Genomic DNA, 18,206 nt, shown 5'->3' with positions numbered 1-18,206 from the left:
CTAAAATTTCATTAGTTACTTCATTTTATTTTGTAAGTTTAGCAAAACTAACCATTTCTTTCGTGTTTCATTTTCTCAAAAGCATGTTTATGAAGTACAGTCTGAAATGTACATTTTTTTAATTGAAATAAATGTTAGTTTTACTTGCTTTTGCATCATTTAGTCGTTTATCTAATTCTTTGAATTCTCGTAATTTCACATAAGGGTCAATCCATACAGGTTCCATACAGTACAAACTACTCATTCTCATGTTCAAATATTTCTAAGTTATCAAATTAAAATAATTATTTTGAAAATTACAGTATGTTTTTTCAGTATAATGTATTACATAAGGCACAATATACGTAATTTAAGAAGGTGCCATGACGTTTTCAGTTTTTATTTCTGTTTTAGTGTGTGAATTGATTAGCAAAGTTGCTTAATTTCAAAGACCTGTATCTATTTTACAAACCAAATACAAAAAACAATATGTATAAAATGTATAGTACTTGAACGGAATATTCAATTGGCCAGGAAATTTTATTTTTAATTCTATCCCCTTTTGGTTTATAGGGGTCTAAAAATGTCATTTTCGTCATTTTTTCCGATTTTTGAGAGGCTGTAATCTATAAAGGGTGAACAAACACACAGCAACAGTTACATATTCTTTCTAGCATGGTTCCAGTGATTAGTTTTTGTTGTATTTCATTTTGTGTTTCCATCCTCTACGTGAGTTATCCCCCTTTGAAATGAGTAAAATTTTTACATTTGGTCTTGAACTTTAACCTGTTGCCATTATTTTAATTATTAACTTACAGCTACGTAACTCAGCATATAAGACTATCAACTTATGCACTTTAACATCAAAGTGTTAAATTAACAGTCATAAATGTAATTCAAATAGATTTTAGCCAAAATGCAAAGGTCCCATTTTTGACTACGAAAATCACTTTTGATAACCTCTAAAAAATCAAAGGTCCAGTTGAGAGAAAAAATAAAAGTGGTTTTAAACATCTTTCATATGCAGCTTTTAGGAATATGAATTTCAAAAAAAAAGAAAAAATTAAAAATGGTCGAGCGCACCTATCCGTCGAAACTGTATGGATTGACCAATAAAACCAAAAAAAAAAAGCTTCTTTTTTCTGAATTTTATTTTACGTTTGGAAATCAAAAACCAATTTCGAGTTTCTTCAAGCAAATAGTAGAAACACAGCTCTATATTCTTGTAAAATTTTAAAGTTGTCTGAATTTTCCCTCATTTGAATTTTTGTGTGTATGTGAAGGGGAAAATCATCATTTTACAAAAAGTCACCAAGTTTAAAACTGATTATGAAGACAAAGGAGTTAAAATACAACTTCAAAAGTAAGGTATTTCTTTTATGATACTTAGCACATTATTGGGTATTAATTTCATCAAAGCTAATGCATTCCTTAAAGATTGAGATTAAAAAATAAAATGCTTAATTATGAGAAAATTGAAATATTTTTAGTTTTTGAAACTCGGTTAAAAGTTAACTATAATAACTTTGAAAATTTTACTGATATCAGATTAATTACCCTACTCCATAGATTGCAACAACATATAACTTTTATGTTGCAAAAATATTTTAGATATTTTTATATAAGCATAAAAGGAACCTGTATACCAAATTTCATAAAAATCTGTTACCATGCGGCCACCACGTTTTTGCGAATTTTGCTCATTTCGTATGGAATGACCCACTTGCAAAATTGGAGCACTAAAAAATATTATGCTATAAAAATGGTACTTCCACCAAAATGAAAATTATTAATAAAACGGAATGTTAAACTGAAAGATAAACATTGTATGTATACGACATATTGCGTTTTAGTCCTTTTCGTCTATTTTTTTGTTTGTATGTGGATATTGGTCTTAGCTAATTTTACTGCTAGTGATTATGTAGCAATCTTTTAGCATCTGTTTCTGGTTAGTTGACTTTTTCATTATTTCTTTAGTAGTATGCAGTACAAAACCTTCTGAGCTGAAATAAAAGGGTACTTTTTTATTCTCCTGCCCCCCCCCCCAAAAAAAAACGAGTTTGAAATGGAAACATACTGTTTTGTTTAAAATTTGTCAGTTTCATGTTCTACTTAAATATTAATTCATTCTTTTTTCCTGAGCATTTGTTTCGTCTTTAAATATGATTTGTATAAGATTAAAAAAAAATCTTATAAAACATGCTTTAGACATATTGTGCTTTTGCAACCAAAATGAATGTGGACTTTTTTTCTCCCCCCCCTTCTAATTCTAAATATTAACTTTAAAAGAATCACAAAAGTAAAATGCTGATATTTAATTTTCTTAAAAATTGCCAGTAAGATAAAAATATTGGATTAGTTCTTTTCACAAGAAAAACTTGCCTCTTTGAATACAGCTGCTTATTGCACTGCGTTTAGCAGTGCATAACATTTGCAAACACATTTGTGGCGTGAATTGAACAAGTCCAAAACTAGGAATAGAATTCAAATGAAGTCTTTTTTTGTTTTGCACCTTGTTACCACTACATTTTTAAAGCACTAAAACAAATTTTAATGACAATTTGGCACAATTTTATCTATGAAATCAATAAATTGTTATGCATTCTCAGATATTTAAATTTTAATTAAATGTTATTAATTTTAGTTATCTGCTCTGCTTAGTTAAAAAATTATAATGACTGCCTTAAGTTACACTAGCTAACATTGCAGGGGAATGTGGGGCAAAGTGAAATGGTTAAGATCACTCACTTTTTTCAAAATGAACAAATTGGAAATTTGTTTTGGAAATTACAGTACATAAAGAAAGAACACTATATTTATAATAAAACTTACACTGAAACATTTTAAATTTTTGACAGTAAATTTATGCCTTTAAAAAAAGGTGGAAAATGTCCCCCCCTTTTTTTTCGTAGAGCAAAGTGAAAAATAAAATATTTTTCTAACAAAATATAAACAAAATATTTTCTATTCGATTGTTAAAGATATTTGATAGAATAAATGAGTAAATAAAAGAATGAATGAAGAAATGAAAATAAAATGAAACGATAAACGAATAAATAAATATATAAATAAGTTAATACATGAGAAAAGTTAAATGAATGAATAAAATATCGAATGAAGAAGAAAATAAGTGAATGAATGAAAAAATATATAAGGGATTTTTTAAATGAAAGAATATGAATGGAACAACTAATTAACTGAAATGTAAATGATTTTCATAAACGATTGAATAAGTAAATGAAATGGACTACATTTCACTTTGCCCCGCATGCACTTGACTAACTGTACAAAGCATTTGAAATACAAATAAGCTTAAAATTAAGCAAATAAATACTGCACCGTATATTAGTAGGTCTCAGTTATATTTAAAGCATTATAATAACAATAACTTTATCATTTAATAATAACAAAAATAATTTGACTTACAACAAAATATTACAATACGAGTATCAATTTTTGAAAATTGCTTGTACTATCATATTCTCGGACTTTCAGTGGTAATATTTCTTGATTGGAATAGACTACATGTGCTACTACATAGTTAAAATATTACTAGGCAGGTGGCGCTAAAAGCAAAGTAAATATTTGAACATTTTACTTTGCCCCGCTATTTCGTTTTGCCCCATATTCCCCCACTTGTTATTTTTATGTGAAAATTTTCATTTACTGATTTTTAGTCATTACCTCTACATGGGTACAGAAATCAGTTATGTATTGAAAAAAACATAATCTCCAAATGCAGTGCTAAATACATTGTGTATGAATTTTTATGATTTTGACTCACCTTCCCTTCACCCCATACTTTTAAAGTGGCTTTCAACATAATCAATTCCAATCTTTGTGGCCTGTTGTTTTAAAAAGGTTGTGCATCCCTGAACATAGCATATTAAATGTACAAAAAAAGAGGCAGACACCAAAATCAGAAAATGAATACAAAGCGCAATTGCACTACTTTCCAGTAAGAAAATTTGCAACCATAAACAATTAACTTGAACCTACTTCTTCTTTTAGTCTCCGCTTCTCTTGTTTTTCATCTTCTCGATTCTTTTTACGTTCTTCTTTCTTTTTTGCTGTTTTATCATTCTCTGTTTTTCCCTGTTAAAAGAAACATTTTTAGCACAATAACTGATATGCAAGACTCTAAAATCAGGTTTATACACAAAAACCTACAACTCTTTTGATTTAGAGAAGGCAAATTTATACAAAAGGCAAAATTTATTACCCTAGAAGTAGTAGTATTATCTCTAGGTGAAGCTACTTCATAACTTGAATCATCTTCATGAGGAGGAACAGAAGTTAGAGATTGTTCTAACTTTAACTTTGCTGTTGAAAATAGTAAAGAACACAAAATGAATATTAATCATTCATTATTCCTTATTTCACCAACAAATTCCTACAAAAAGAGGGGGGGGGGAGGGGAGGCTCCCATAACATTTTGTTATGAAATTTAAATAAAAATGCACATTTGGACACATCAAGACACAGACTCTTATCCTTTTTATTTCATATTTTCTTTCGTTAAAACTTGGGAGAACAAAAAACAGTGCACATATGAGGCAGTAAAAAGCAAAGGGATCTAAGTGGACGTAAGTTTTTTTATAAAACGCATTTTAAGTTCTACTAAGATACTAGGTTGCCTTTCATTGAATTCTTTTTTTTCCCCTAAATCATGCTGTACAGCACAAACTACTAGAGCTACTAGCACCATCTCTTGCCAAAAAGCAGATGAGAGGTTCTCCTATTATTTGTACTGGTTATTTCCAAAATTTTAATTTTGGCACTTACAACCCTTTGCTTCTCATTGCCTCATATGCGGTATGTTACACCCTAACTTGTTTATATTTATCCAAATCATTCAGAATCAAACTCGCTCTTAGTTTGCTTTAACTTGATTTTGTAAAAAATAATACTACTGGTGCAGTATGACCAAGTGCAAACTTCAATGAAATATGTAACTAGCATAACTATGTATGTTGCAAAAATAACATGTTTCATAAAACTACTGAAAGATTTAGAACTCATGAACTTCATCTATTAATATTCTGACCATTTTGTATTTAATGATACAGCTCTTAGATTTGTAAACAATTACTAATCATAGATGACCAAAAAACGTGCATCAGAGAATGCACATTTTTAAATATAACAATAATTACGATTGATATGCAAAACCTTAGGGATTCCTTTACTTTTGACAAAAGAAGGGATCGATTTTTACAGCTACATAATTATAAAGTACTTTTTCCCTTTGAATAACTCTTTCTCCATCAATAGATGTTTTTTTTTCTTTTAGCCCCCCATCTCATTTTATTGTTTTAAGCAATTGATTTCTGAAACACAAATTAGCTGAAAGAAGAAAGATTAAAAAATGAGAGGTGATAAGAAACATACAAATGAAGAAATGCTAGCAAGAAACTCAAAGCATTAAATATACATCAGTGCTGAATGAAAATATAATCAACTAAGTTGCAATTGTGGGCACATGAGGACTACAAAAGCACTTTGACAGCTACCGAAAAAAGCTAAGACTTTTTTGTGAATGAAATATTAGAGGAAAAAATTAAAAAGTTCAAAAGATTTACATGGTTTCATGCATTTTCCCCTCTGCCAAATTGATCACTCACACTGATGTAACCAAATGAAAAAACTTCCATTACTAATTTAAAACATGTCTTGTGGTGAACATACTAGTAATGGCATTTCATACTTCAGACATTCTAAAAAGATCAATTATATCATATCTTTTTATTAGCTGTTTTGTTACTACTGTTTTGAAATTAGTTACCTTAGCATACATAACAGATAAAGTAACTTAGCACACATTAAGCAATCATACATAAATATTTCCTACTAAAGAAATATAAATCGTGCAAATCTTAATACAGAAATTTACACATGAATTTTAAATAAATAATAAGAAGAATAGAAATCATAGCTAATTTGGAATATAAAACTTAATGAACATTGATTAAAAATCTCCATGCAAGAGTTGAAATGAGGGAAAAGTAAAAGCTTTATTTCTCCTCAATATATATGCAATTCTATTCCTAAAAGAATTTTAAATACATTACTAAAAATTACATTAAGCATGGGACAAAATATTATTGGTACTACACAAAACCCTCAAAATACCTTACTTTTGACAGTTTAAGTACTAAGAAATTTTATGTAATCTGGAATTCAGAGTCAATAGAAATTGTAATGGGCATCACACATCAAAAAAATATTCAAGCTTTCATCAAAGTTATTGAATAAAACATTTTAAAAATCCTAATTGATATCCTGATGAGTTAATATAATTAACATGGCATGGGTACATAAAGCATTAAAATAAAATAGTTTTAACATTTGTGACCCTTTATTTTTTTTTCTCAAACTTCTGAAAATAAATTACTGAATAAATATATAGGTTGCTCATAAAATAAATACCCATTTTACCAAATAACTTTCTATTGCAATGTGTAAGAATGCATCCTCAAAGGACAAATTTTGATTGTACATTCAGATTAAGTCAACAATTCAAAAGGACTTTTCTCTATCACTTTCAACCACATTTCAGTAATACTGCCAAGTTGGGCGTTGGCGGGATCGAAAACAGAGAGAAATTCAAATCTGCATACGTCAGGGCACTATTTTTCAATCAAAAAGTTATCAATGCAAGGCAATTGAGACCACATTGTTTTCAAAAACTCTCATCCAACGCTAAAAATTACATTTAAATTTGAAAAAATATTAAACACAAATACACATACATAAGAATCTAACACAGAAGCTGAAAAAAGTCAAGAATCATTTGAAATTATTAGGAAGCCTCATAAGTGTAACAAACTTGATCAACAGGACCAAAACCATTTCCTTTCCCATAAAATTTTGTCATAATAAGTTATGCCTTTCTTATATTTTCCTTGGTGGTTACAACATCATCTTTATCAGGATCAGCAGTTTTCAAAACTTAAGTCCATTTCTTTGGTGGAATATCCTTTGTGACTTCCAAGCAATATGCTCATACACTTCCATAACTTCTTCTACTGTAAGTTCCTTGTGCAAATCAAAAGTTCATTAACATCAATATCTGCTGCCTCTTCTCTTAATTGACAATTTAATGGGAAAAAATTGATAAAATGTAGAAAAATAAAGAGTCCAATTGAGAAATCTGATAGTTCTGCACATTGAAAGTTTAAAAAAAATAGTAGTGATTCTGTATTAAAGCAAAGTAAATCTACTAAATATTGCCAGAATGAATTCCGCATTGGCCTCAGGATGAAAATTAAGGGACCACATAAGTACGAGTTTGTGCACTTCTGGGTAGCGAAAGTCAGGGAATTACTGTATTTAACTCAGTCTTAAGATGATTCAAGAAACTTTAATCTAATGCTGATAGTCAATAAATTGAACATTTAACCATATGAAGGGAAACCACAGTAATGAATCAAGACAGATAAAACACTAAAGTTAAATAGCTTTTAACTTTAAACAAACAACTTGGCCGAGAATGAAGTAAAGCACATTTAAGAGCATGGGAAACCTTTTGTCCAATCATGGGGACAAACCCAATTCATGGACAGCTTAACAGTAATTAAGAGATGTGTTTTCATTCAGTTCAAACAACTTGATTACTTTTTTTTATTGATGGATTCCTGAAGACCAAAAACATGCAAGGTCGAAACAACTTTAAAATAATCCAATGCAGTCTATAGAAAACTCTAAAAATTATTTGGAAGAGTATTATCCTATGGCAAATTGTACCCCAATGTGTGTAGATATCTTTTAAAAATGCAATGCCATGCTTTCTCATTTAAGAATACTTGAGTATATGAGCAAAATCTCAGTCACATTAAACAATGTTTACCTCTAAGCGGGTACTTATTTTATAAACACCCAACATATTTCTTTTCCCCTTTCAAACCTACATTTTTTTTTCGAATAGAACTTAGTTAGAAATTAAAAGATGTTACTTTTATATAACAGAAAAAAAAAAAGAAAGAGTAAAGAGAATTCTAAAAATTTTTGAAGATTTAAGCCAAAGAACATAAAGCAAAGTTTCAAAAGAAGAAGATAGGAGAAAAAGAAAACTTACATGAAGGAGAGAAGAGATCATTATCAGAAGTAAGTGCACTAAATTGAAGTGAATCTCCTAAAGGAGGAGGATGAGGTTGTGACTTTTCCGATTGTTGTGGCTGTTGTTGCTGGTGTGGTTGACCTTGCTGTTTTCTACGTCTCAAACGAAAGGAACGCTTGTGTTTGTATTTCAGACGGTGAGAAGTTTTATAACGAGGATCTTCCTCTTCTGATAAATCACTGCCCTCTGAAGAATTGTTTCCACTTCCACGAACTGAAATCATAGTAAATTCTCATCTCTCTGTCATCTACTACTACCTAAGAATACTAGATGACTGGTAAATGGTAGTAAATGGTTCTAAACGAACTACATCCACAGTGCCTTTCTGGATACTCTTACAAGCAGAAATTAAACTTCCCCACTCTGCCGAGAAACATGAGTAGTAACATTCAGTAACGTCCATCCTTCACTCATCAATTTTTCCCAAATAAAATTTATTTTTTTATTTTTAGAACAGGATACTTAATAACATTTTTGATAATGTATAGAGTGAATCTTTTAGAAAAGGAATTGCATGTTTTAAAAAAAATTGGAAAAAAAAAAGAAAAAGAAATCTCACAAAATTAGAAAGAATTTACAACAAAATTGAGAGTTAAGAAAAGTTGTAGTAGAAAATTATGAGTACTCAGACAATAAAGCTAAAAACACTGAACTAGGTAAATAGCAGAACAAAAACTAAGAAAATAGGTAATCACAAATTTCAAACATTTATTCAGAATTAGCTATTGTTGTAAGTCCAAATATTAGTTGAAACAGAAGTGCATTATAGATATGGGAAAAAAGTACAAGTTTAGACAATGAGTAATTACTGAACAAACAAAATTTTAAAACCATGCACTGGAAGTTAAAACCAAGCAGCTACAAACTATGATAAAAAGGAAACAGCAAGGATTGAAGCCTAAGAAAAAATATGAGCTTATGATGTGTAAACTCAAAAAACAATACATAAAACAGATTAGTAAACTGGCAAAAAGAGAAAAAAAAGCAAAGGTTTCCTTTGAGATAAAGTATATAATAAAAAAAAAAAAAAAAAGGTGAGACAAAACTGGTGCACAATATTGTTATTGGCAGCACTAAAACTGCATGCAGTGTGATGGGTTTCAACATAAACCATGCAGTTATGCAGTGAAAATAGTGCTGGGGGACAATGAAATACCTTTATCAAGTGGATCAAGAGATTGAGCAGTCACAATCCTCTGACCCCCAGGAAATGACGGGACTGGAGGCAGTGGTCCCTCAAATGAAGGGATCCGAGGAGGAGCAACAGGTATGCCACGCTTTTTACGTGTTTTCTTGTGAGGGGTGGGTTTACGATTTGCTTTAGTATAGACCTCTCTTTGTCTACGTTCCAGTGAACTCCACTCACTTTCTGAATCAGAGCCTAACAGTGAGGAATATAATCAAAGTGTTTTAAAAGTTGCATGCATTTAAACAGCAATGCAAAACAGAAAACAGTTTTTATATAGCAGTGAGATATATGATGCCCATTGAGTTTTTCAGGCCTTGGATCACTTAAAGTGTCTTGAAAATAATGAGAAAAGTGCTCATAGCCTTAAAAAAACTGAACAAATGGTGATCATTTCATCATTTCCAATGGTGTATTAATTAAACTGGTTATAACTTGAGATAAATACTTCCAATTTTTAAATGTCAGAAATAGTATTCAATTAGCATCACCTAATCAAAGAATGAAACTTATTAAATTTATAATAACACTTCTACATTCATAATCTATTTTTGGACAACTTCTCTTAAGTATCAGTTCACTTATAAAACATGAGTAGATTAAAACTGCTATAGTAGAAAAGGCTTGAAAAATCATTTATTTATAATAAATCAAGGGTCTTTTAAACAAGTTCTTCTTCAAGACCATTAAAAACATCATTTTTTCTTTTATGCATGCAAGAAAAGTTTTATCAAATTTAAACAGAAGATCATTTTTATTAATTAAATTAAATTTCTTAAATATTCCCTTTAAAATCTCTTATGCTCTCTTCTGGGCTAAATTATATTACTATGGCAATAACAATGAAATTTCTGTTAAACTAAATCTAGAATATCTAAACAAAAAGATGTACACTAAAATTACCATAACAGTGCGAAATTTTCAAAAGACATCCAATTCGTGATTTACAGAAAAAAAAGATTCCTTTAAACTCTTATTCTAAATACAAATGTTGACCATTTTACAATTGTTTGCGTACAAAAAATCTAGTATCTACAGTTGGGGCAAACCTAACCTGGTCGCATCGTAATGTAATAATGCAGTGATTAGGATCTGCATAGCTTTTAGAATGCTGCCAGGTTAGGTTTGCCCCAACTGTCTTTTTAATAATTTCATCGCAGTTATCTATACTATAGAAATCAGTGTGCATCTGTCTGTCAGTATGAAGCCTCAACTCCTCAACAGCTAATGGGAGTTGAGTCAAATGAGGGACTGAAAACTTAAAATTTTTACAAGGAACTCATTTTGTTCTGTCTTATCTTTACAGCTTTAATTGGTAAAATATTAATAAAAATACCAATTAACACATTCACCATATCATAACCCACCATTGGGTCCTACTGGACTTGCTTAACAGATGTGCATGTCCACTGGTGGATCATCTTCTATGTACGACTACATTAACAGGGCTGCCACTGAGCTATGATGCTAAAAATAGCTGCTAAAAAAGCCTTTTACACGAAAAAGTCTCCAAAATAGTCGCCAGAAGCAGAAAAGTGTTTAAGATAGTCTCCCAAAATGTTTCGGAAATAATATTAGTGTCATAATAATGCAAGGGTACTTTGATAACAAGCCTTTTTAAGTAGCCTTGTAAGTAGGATGCCTCGACAGACTCATATGTCAAAGTCATCATAAGTGGTTTTGCACCAAACTGATTTCAATAATGACGTAAAAGTAATCATGATGAAACAGTGGAAAAAAAAATCTAGTCGTAACTCACTCAAAACAAAGGGGTTTGAGCAAAGAAACATTTTTTTTATATTAAACTCACTTTTTAAATAAAATAACATATCTTCCCTACTCCAGCTATTCTGAGGTAAAATGTCCACCTATTCAACAAATGGTAAGACTTATCCCTTTCATAACAATATGGAGTTTTAATTAATTTACAAATAAAAAGAAAGAGCACCTGTCTGCATATTGCGTAGGTCTAGATCATTCCAGCAACTTTTAAAAATTCAGCACAGAAATAATTTGAAGGATTAGGGTTTGCACATTGCCGAAGCATCATTTCTAACATTTAATTTTGTGAATTCATCACTTGAGATTTTACATTTTAATGGCTATTTCACAAAAATAGTTGCCGTTTTTTAAAAGGTTGCAACATAGTTGTTTTGCAATTTTCTTCAAATAAAGAAAAGTTCTATTATTTTCTGCTGCAAGAAACCTGTGCGACTATTATGAGTTATACATCAGGTTAAAACCTTGTTTCGTGAACAAGCTGTCAATTTTTATCGACCCAGAATATCAATTCATATAACCAATCATAATACTTATCTGATGTTAATGAATTTTACAAGTTAATTGTATCAGTGTTATTTTCCCAATATACCTTATATTAAAAACTTAATATTATGTTTAATAAATAAGCAACAATTAGCCAGACTTTTCCAGCAGTTGATATTCACAATTCAACAACTGTACATCAGTTTCAGTTCCAAAACAGATTCCAATTTTTAAATATGAATTTTGTTTCTTAGTTCATTTTTATTAGTTTTTAGAAACTACAGAATAAAGAAATTAAGTACAAATTAAAAAAAATAATAATATGGTATTTCCAAAAAAAGGGGAATTTTTTTATTATTTAGTATGACAAATTCCATACACTTAAAACTAATCATTCAATCATAATAAAAAAGAGCTTTGTCATAAAGTAGGTAAAATATCTTAAGTTCAAACTGACACTGCATAAAAATTTTTAATTTTCAAAAGTATCACTTAAGTGCACATTTATTCAAGTCCTTTAATCCTTCATCTTTTTTTTTTCAAAATAATTACAGTTATGATCGAGCAAAAACTCATTGTGGGGTGAAAAACTTTTGTTGTTTCCTCATTTAAAAATTCACCACATTTTTAACATTTCAGTTCATTTCAGTGTATGTTTTTCTGCTTGATTCCAACTAATACATTATGGATTACAAAACTTTGACACAGAAAGGAAAAAAACCTGAATTAGATTAATTTTAGAACTTTCTGAATGGCTGTTTTAAGAGTTTTTGTGCTACAAATATTACAAGCGTGAAGTAGTAAAACCAAAAGAAGATCACCACAAACATTATTGAAATTAAAAAAATTAATAAAATCGTTAAAAGTACAATAAAAAAAAAAGCTAAAAGCACACCAAGCACATTAAAAATTTACAGAAAAATTAACACATAATTATGGTTTAAAGATCAAAAGTTCAAAACTGGTTGAGAAAATATTCCAAAGAGTCCCCCCCCCCCCCCGCCCTTTAATGATAGGATGACAATATTTCTTAAAAGTAGAAAATATGTTTCAATTTAGCACCTCAAAAGTATCATGGGACCAAAAGAAACAAGGTTTGGAAAGCTTCTCGATCGCCCTAAGTGATAAAAATATTTCCTCATATTGGATTTTTAGGTAACAGTTTGAAGAAAAAATAGATTGTTAATGACACAATAAATTTGCATTGGAATGTTTAAAAAACATGATTTTATGTATTGCACGGCAAATGCACACACCAACTGAATTTAAAATCAGTAGAGTTCAGAGACTTATGTGATGACAAAAGTGAATTAAATACCAAAAAGTTAAATCTATGCTTTGCCTTTATGAATAATTTCGCAATTAAATGAAAAAAAAAGCAAAACATAATCTTCATATAAAAATGTAAATGTGCCTTTTTGAATATTGAAATTAAATTGAGTTACTTTGTACCTCATTTTTATTTCAATATTAAAGAGGGTTAAGAATTTGTTCAATTTTTTATAAACCAGAGACAGGGTTACAACAACAGAAAAAAAAAAAAAAAAATTAATGAGAACAAAGGTATAAAAACAGCAAATAAAATTAACAGCTTTTCCACTTGAACAGTATATTATATTATACAACACATGTAATATCAAAGTTTATAAGTAGTTCTGTTAAAAACAAAGTTTTAGAAGGGTGTAACAAAAGTATAATTAATATCATAAAATCCAAGTTTTCTCACCACGATCAAAAGTTTCTCGATTGCCATGTTTTCGAGTTAATGATCTTATTCGGTGAGGCTTGCTGTCAGGTAAAGCATTATGAACAACAGCATACTCATAATCATTTCTATCTGCTGAGAAAAGGTGAACTGCATCCTAAAAGTAATAAATTCATATTAAAAGTGTATCCATGTACATAAATAAACACATACAATTTTGAAAAGATGTATCAACCCTTTATTTTTAATCAGTTTTATCAACTTTTTCTTAAATGAAAGAATATTTCAAGACTTATTCTAGTAAGTTAAATTCTAAATAGGAAAGGATTTCCGTACTAAACAAACATTTGCGTTAAAACATTTTTTTTTCTTCTCATATTGAAAGTCCTTTATTTTCTTCTTCTAGTTTTAACTCAAATTTTATCATGCTTAAAGAACGAAACTTTTCCCCAATAACAAAATCTTGCAGATGAGGTAGATTATGGTTTTCTTTTAAATTTCCAAACACTGATTGATGATATTTCCATTTTCTTCTTTCATGATGTTAAAACAAAAATGCCTTCACATGAATGGTCAAACATATTGAAACAATTTGATGTGGATTAGTTTACATAGAAACCATGGCTGAGGGTGCTTTTAAGCATGACAAAATTTACAAAGATGATAACTATGGTGGAAAATAACAAAGGAATGAGATGAAATAAACATAACTTTCAGTAACTAAAATGAAGGCCATTTGGAACATATTTCTTATGCATTCTTTTGGTACATTTTCTCTTCTTAAGTAAGGCAAGATCATAATGTTGTATTTAAACATACAAAAATAATTACATATGAGGCAGAGAGAAACCAATGGGGTGTAGGTGGCAAAATTAAAAATTTGGGGAAAACCAGTACAAATGGTAGGTAAACCTCTTCTATGTCTTGGGAAAGAGATAGTACTAGTAGCCCTGGTAGGTGCTGCTGTACAGCATGATTTAGAAAAAAACTTCATAGGAAGGCTTTTCATTGAATTTATCTTTATATCCATTTTACTCAAAACTTGAAAATGACCACTAACATCCCTTTGCTTCTCGCTGCCTCATATGAACTATATATACAAATAAAATTTTTGCTTGTGAAACACATACAGAAAAATGGAAAGATCTAGAAGCATGAAATTTGGCATACAAATGTAGGGGAATCCTGTGTACCTAGAGTCACACCACTTTATTTGTATTGTATCAAGTTCAAAATTTTCTTGTTCAGTTGAGAGTTTAAACGTTAATTGATATTTTTTGTCCCCCTTTTTGAATCTTGGGAGAGGAAGTTATGGCAAGCTACAAAAGTCAACTTTTAAGACATTTTGACACAAAAATAAAAGAGATCAGTTCTGGAGTAAGTCTTGTGTTTGATACTTTTTTTTCAACCAGTTGATAACAGAATATTAGTTAAACTCAAGTAAAATGTTTTAAAAAAGTGTTAGGTATTGAATCTCAATTTTCAGATGTTTTTCCTGGGCAAATGTGAGGGGTGAATCAGCAATGACCTTTACTTGCCGATTTGTCAGCGTGATATCAAGCATTGCAGCAGCAGTATTCATTCTTTTATCATAAAAGCTTGTGTTTTGTTTAAGTTAAATGAAACGATGAGCATTTGCAACTTGTTGTAAGAAAATATTGATGTTTTCATACTTATTTGATTTTAATCTTTTCAAATTGGAATTAAAACAAGTGCTTTTATCTTACTCTCATGCTTTTAATTTCCACTGCATAAAAAACTCAACATAATGAACTTTTACATCACTGTCTGAAAAAAAAAAAGCATACGAATGAGTTTTTTTTAACTTATTGTGGCAAAATTCACTATTAGAAATGTTTTTTAATCCGGGTAATTCCTCAATTCTTTTCGGTTTTCAAAATTTGACTGTTATGCACTATATTATAAACCTAGTTATTTTAAGGAAATGGTGTCAATCCATAGCTTTCTACCAATAGATGAACTGCAGATCACTGCAGTTAGAAAAAATAATAACAAAAATAGAAAATTTATAAACATTAAAGTGCCAGTTAAAAAGAAAAAGCTGAGCTCGCTGTGCAAGAAAAAAATTGCAATAAGAATGAGTGCAGTTAGATACATAAGTTAGAACATTATTAAATGATTCAAATACTTTAAAATTCATGACAAAATGAATCAATAGGACAACTAAAACAAAAACTAACAATGATTTAATAAAAAACAAAAGGAATAAAAATGAACTATTAAAATAGCAAATGAACAAATGATTGTAGCAACATTGAAGCAGCTTACAATTTACAAAATAATTGAAATATTTGAAGGATGCAAAAGGATTGAAATCTCAAACACAACATGCAATTTTCGGCAATGCATTTTGGGTTGCTATATTTAAAACAAATTTGCTTTCTACTTATATGTGTAAAACTTAATGAAAATTTAAATACAAGAAATCTATTTAAGGAGCAACAAACAAGGTCAAAATAAGTAATCCAAATACAGATTAATGTCAGCAAAACAACGTCATGTAAGATTGAATCATTATTATTATCAAGTATATGGTCTAAGTAGACAAAGTTGATACTCTGTTATGCTGCAGAAAAGAAGAAATTCATTGGCTGATGCAACACTGTTGAAAACACAAGGAAAGGTTTGATTAGTGCAGAGCTCTCTACGTCTCCCACCCTGAGGTCATTGATTCAGAATGGAAGCAAGTCGTCGTGACTTTTGAACCCCCTTAATTTATGTAATTCATTGTAAAGCAAGAGGAGGAAATATGGAAGGTTTTTTCTTCTGTGCGAAAGACAAGGTTAAAAATGTGGAAATCCTCTGAAAAATGTGAAAGGATGTGCAGTTCTGACGGTTTGTATTTCGTAGTGCTAAAATGTCAAAGCGAAAATGTTTGATTGCTGAAGATGAAGATTCATGTTGAAATCAACAAGCCTTATGCAACATCCCAAAATAGAAAATGTGGCAACAGATGTTTTAAAGCATTGTAAAGATAACATACCTGAAAGAAACTTTTTCCTAAACAATCAAAATATTTTCAGTAATAAAATGAAGAATACTTAAAAAATGTACTTTTCAAATTACACTGCTTATAGCAATAAAAATTATGTTCTGTTTGAAACTAGGAAAATCTTACATGAGTTAAATGTTAAAATACAAGATAGTTTCCAAATAACATTCAGTCCTAATTTTTGAGCTGAAATATTTTTTGACAAATTTTTAATGCAGAAAAAACTATTTCACTATTTTATTTATTATATTATTATTATTTATTTATTACATTTATATTTTTGTATGTTTGGTGTATACAACTACCTTTATATTGCCCAAAATATTATAAAAAAGTGAATCTATGGAAAAAGAATGTCCTTTTAAACTTTTTCCTTGAATTTTGTGTCTTGGTTGAAAAGAGGCCTCCCTGTATAATGTATATCTAGTTATATACAATGCATTGACATTACGTTTAATATTGAACAGTAATGATAAATTATTTTTAACCTTAACTTGAGCATATTCATTGCCAAGATCCATGCTTTCAGGAGTAGCCAAAGGAGCATGAACTAAACCAACCTTAGGAAGAGTAGCTCCAGATTTATGAGATGTTAAATTTATTCTTCCAATTGCATCAGTTAAGTGACCATATTGCTTCAGATCTATCTTTTTTGGCTAAAAAAAATTTAACAAGTTTTAAAAGCACATCTAAAATTTTATTCACAAAACAATTATTATAGCAAAACATACACAAAACCACAGATACAATGTATTGCAACATTTATGTTTATTAATTAAAATAATATGATGTCTAAAAATAAAAAAAATTACAAGTTTTAAATAAGTTGATTTAAAAGGGTGTATTTAGAAATAAGTCCCTAACAGAAAACACAAAACTGACTATCATAAAACATGTTTAATAATTCTGTTTAAATAGAAAAATATAAAATGGAATTTTTGTGCTAACAGAAAAGGAGAAAAAAAAAAAAAAAAGATACCTTAGAAAACAAATATCATGAGTAAAAATTTCAAAATAGAAGTTTTTAAAAAAATAATAACAGCACTTAAAAAATAGTAACAGAAATTTTGAGAGTACACAAATACAAGTTATTCAGGTTCACCAGGTCTAATTCAAACAATTTAAAAAATACAAGAAATTTTAACAGCTAGGCACAGTTTGAGAAATTGACTTTAGGATGGAAGCTTTATTGAATTATAAGACGCCTTAAAGGAGATTTATAGACTAAATGAGAATGTTGATTCCAAGAGGAAAAAAAAAAACCCTCATACTTAATCATCATTTGAGGCAGTGAGAAGCAAAGGGATATAAGTGGCAAAATTAAAAATTTGGAGATAAACAGTACACACGGCAGGTGAACCTCTCCTATGTCTTGGGGCAAGATATGGTACTAGTAGCCCTGGTAGTTGCTGCTACACATCATGATTAAAAAAAAAAATCAATAAACGCCTACCTAGGATGTTATCTTTAAACTGGTTTTAGTCAAAACTTGAAAATGTCCACTTACACCCCTTTGCTTCTTACTGTCTCATTTGCAAGATTGTCAACACTTTCAGTACCCCATTTGTCACAAAGGCTGGGAACTCATTACACAATAATCTCTCTACCAGCAGTTATCAGAGTGTTAGTGATGTTTTTATAGTTCCATTCAATAGCTGTAGGAAGCATGCTGATGCAGCATGAACTAAAGCCTGATAGTCAATGAAGAACACAAATCACTCCTTTACGCATTTGTAGCTTCGCCAAAAAAAGTAAAAATATTTCTCTATCGAAACTATCGGAAATTAAACTCAAAGGGTCTTTAAGTAGTAGAAAACTTCAGAAGCCGCATATTTCATTGTACCCAGAAAATAATAAGTCTAAGTCTCTTTAATATTGAGAGTCCTTTGTAGGACTCTGTAGGAGCATTTTTAATGATGTTAGAGAAATGTTGGAATTC

At 29.7% G+C, this 18,206-nt stretch overlaps 1 protein-coding gene across 1 annotated transcript in view; it reads right to left on the bottom strand.

The window, feature by feature from the left end:
* Positions 1-18,206, bottom strand: part of LOC129219368 (rho GTPase-activating protein 190-like) — a 205,203-nt gene that overhangs the window by 17,086 nt on the left and 169,911 nt on the right. The window contains 5 exon segments of the mRNA XM_054853744.1: positions 3,979-4,074; positions 4,202-4,302; positions 9,255-9,479; positions 13,276-13,411; positions 16,756-16,923. Of these exon segments, the coding sequence (XP_054709719.1) occupies positions 3,979-4,074; positions 4,202-4,302; positions 9,255-9,479; positions 13,276-13,411; positions 16,756-16,923 (726 nt within the window).

Source organism: Uloborus diversus, chromosome 3 (assembly GCF_026930045.1).
Source record: "Uloborus diversus isolate 005 chromosome 3, Udiv.v.3.1, whole genome shotgun sequence".
Taxonomy (NCBI): Eukaryota; Metazoa; Arthropoda; class Arachnida; order Araneae; family Uloboridae; genus Uloborus; species Uloborus diversus.
The sequence above is the reverse complement of the archived record's forward strand: the minus strand, read 5'-3'. Positions and strand labels throughout refer to the sequence as shown.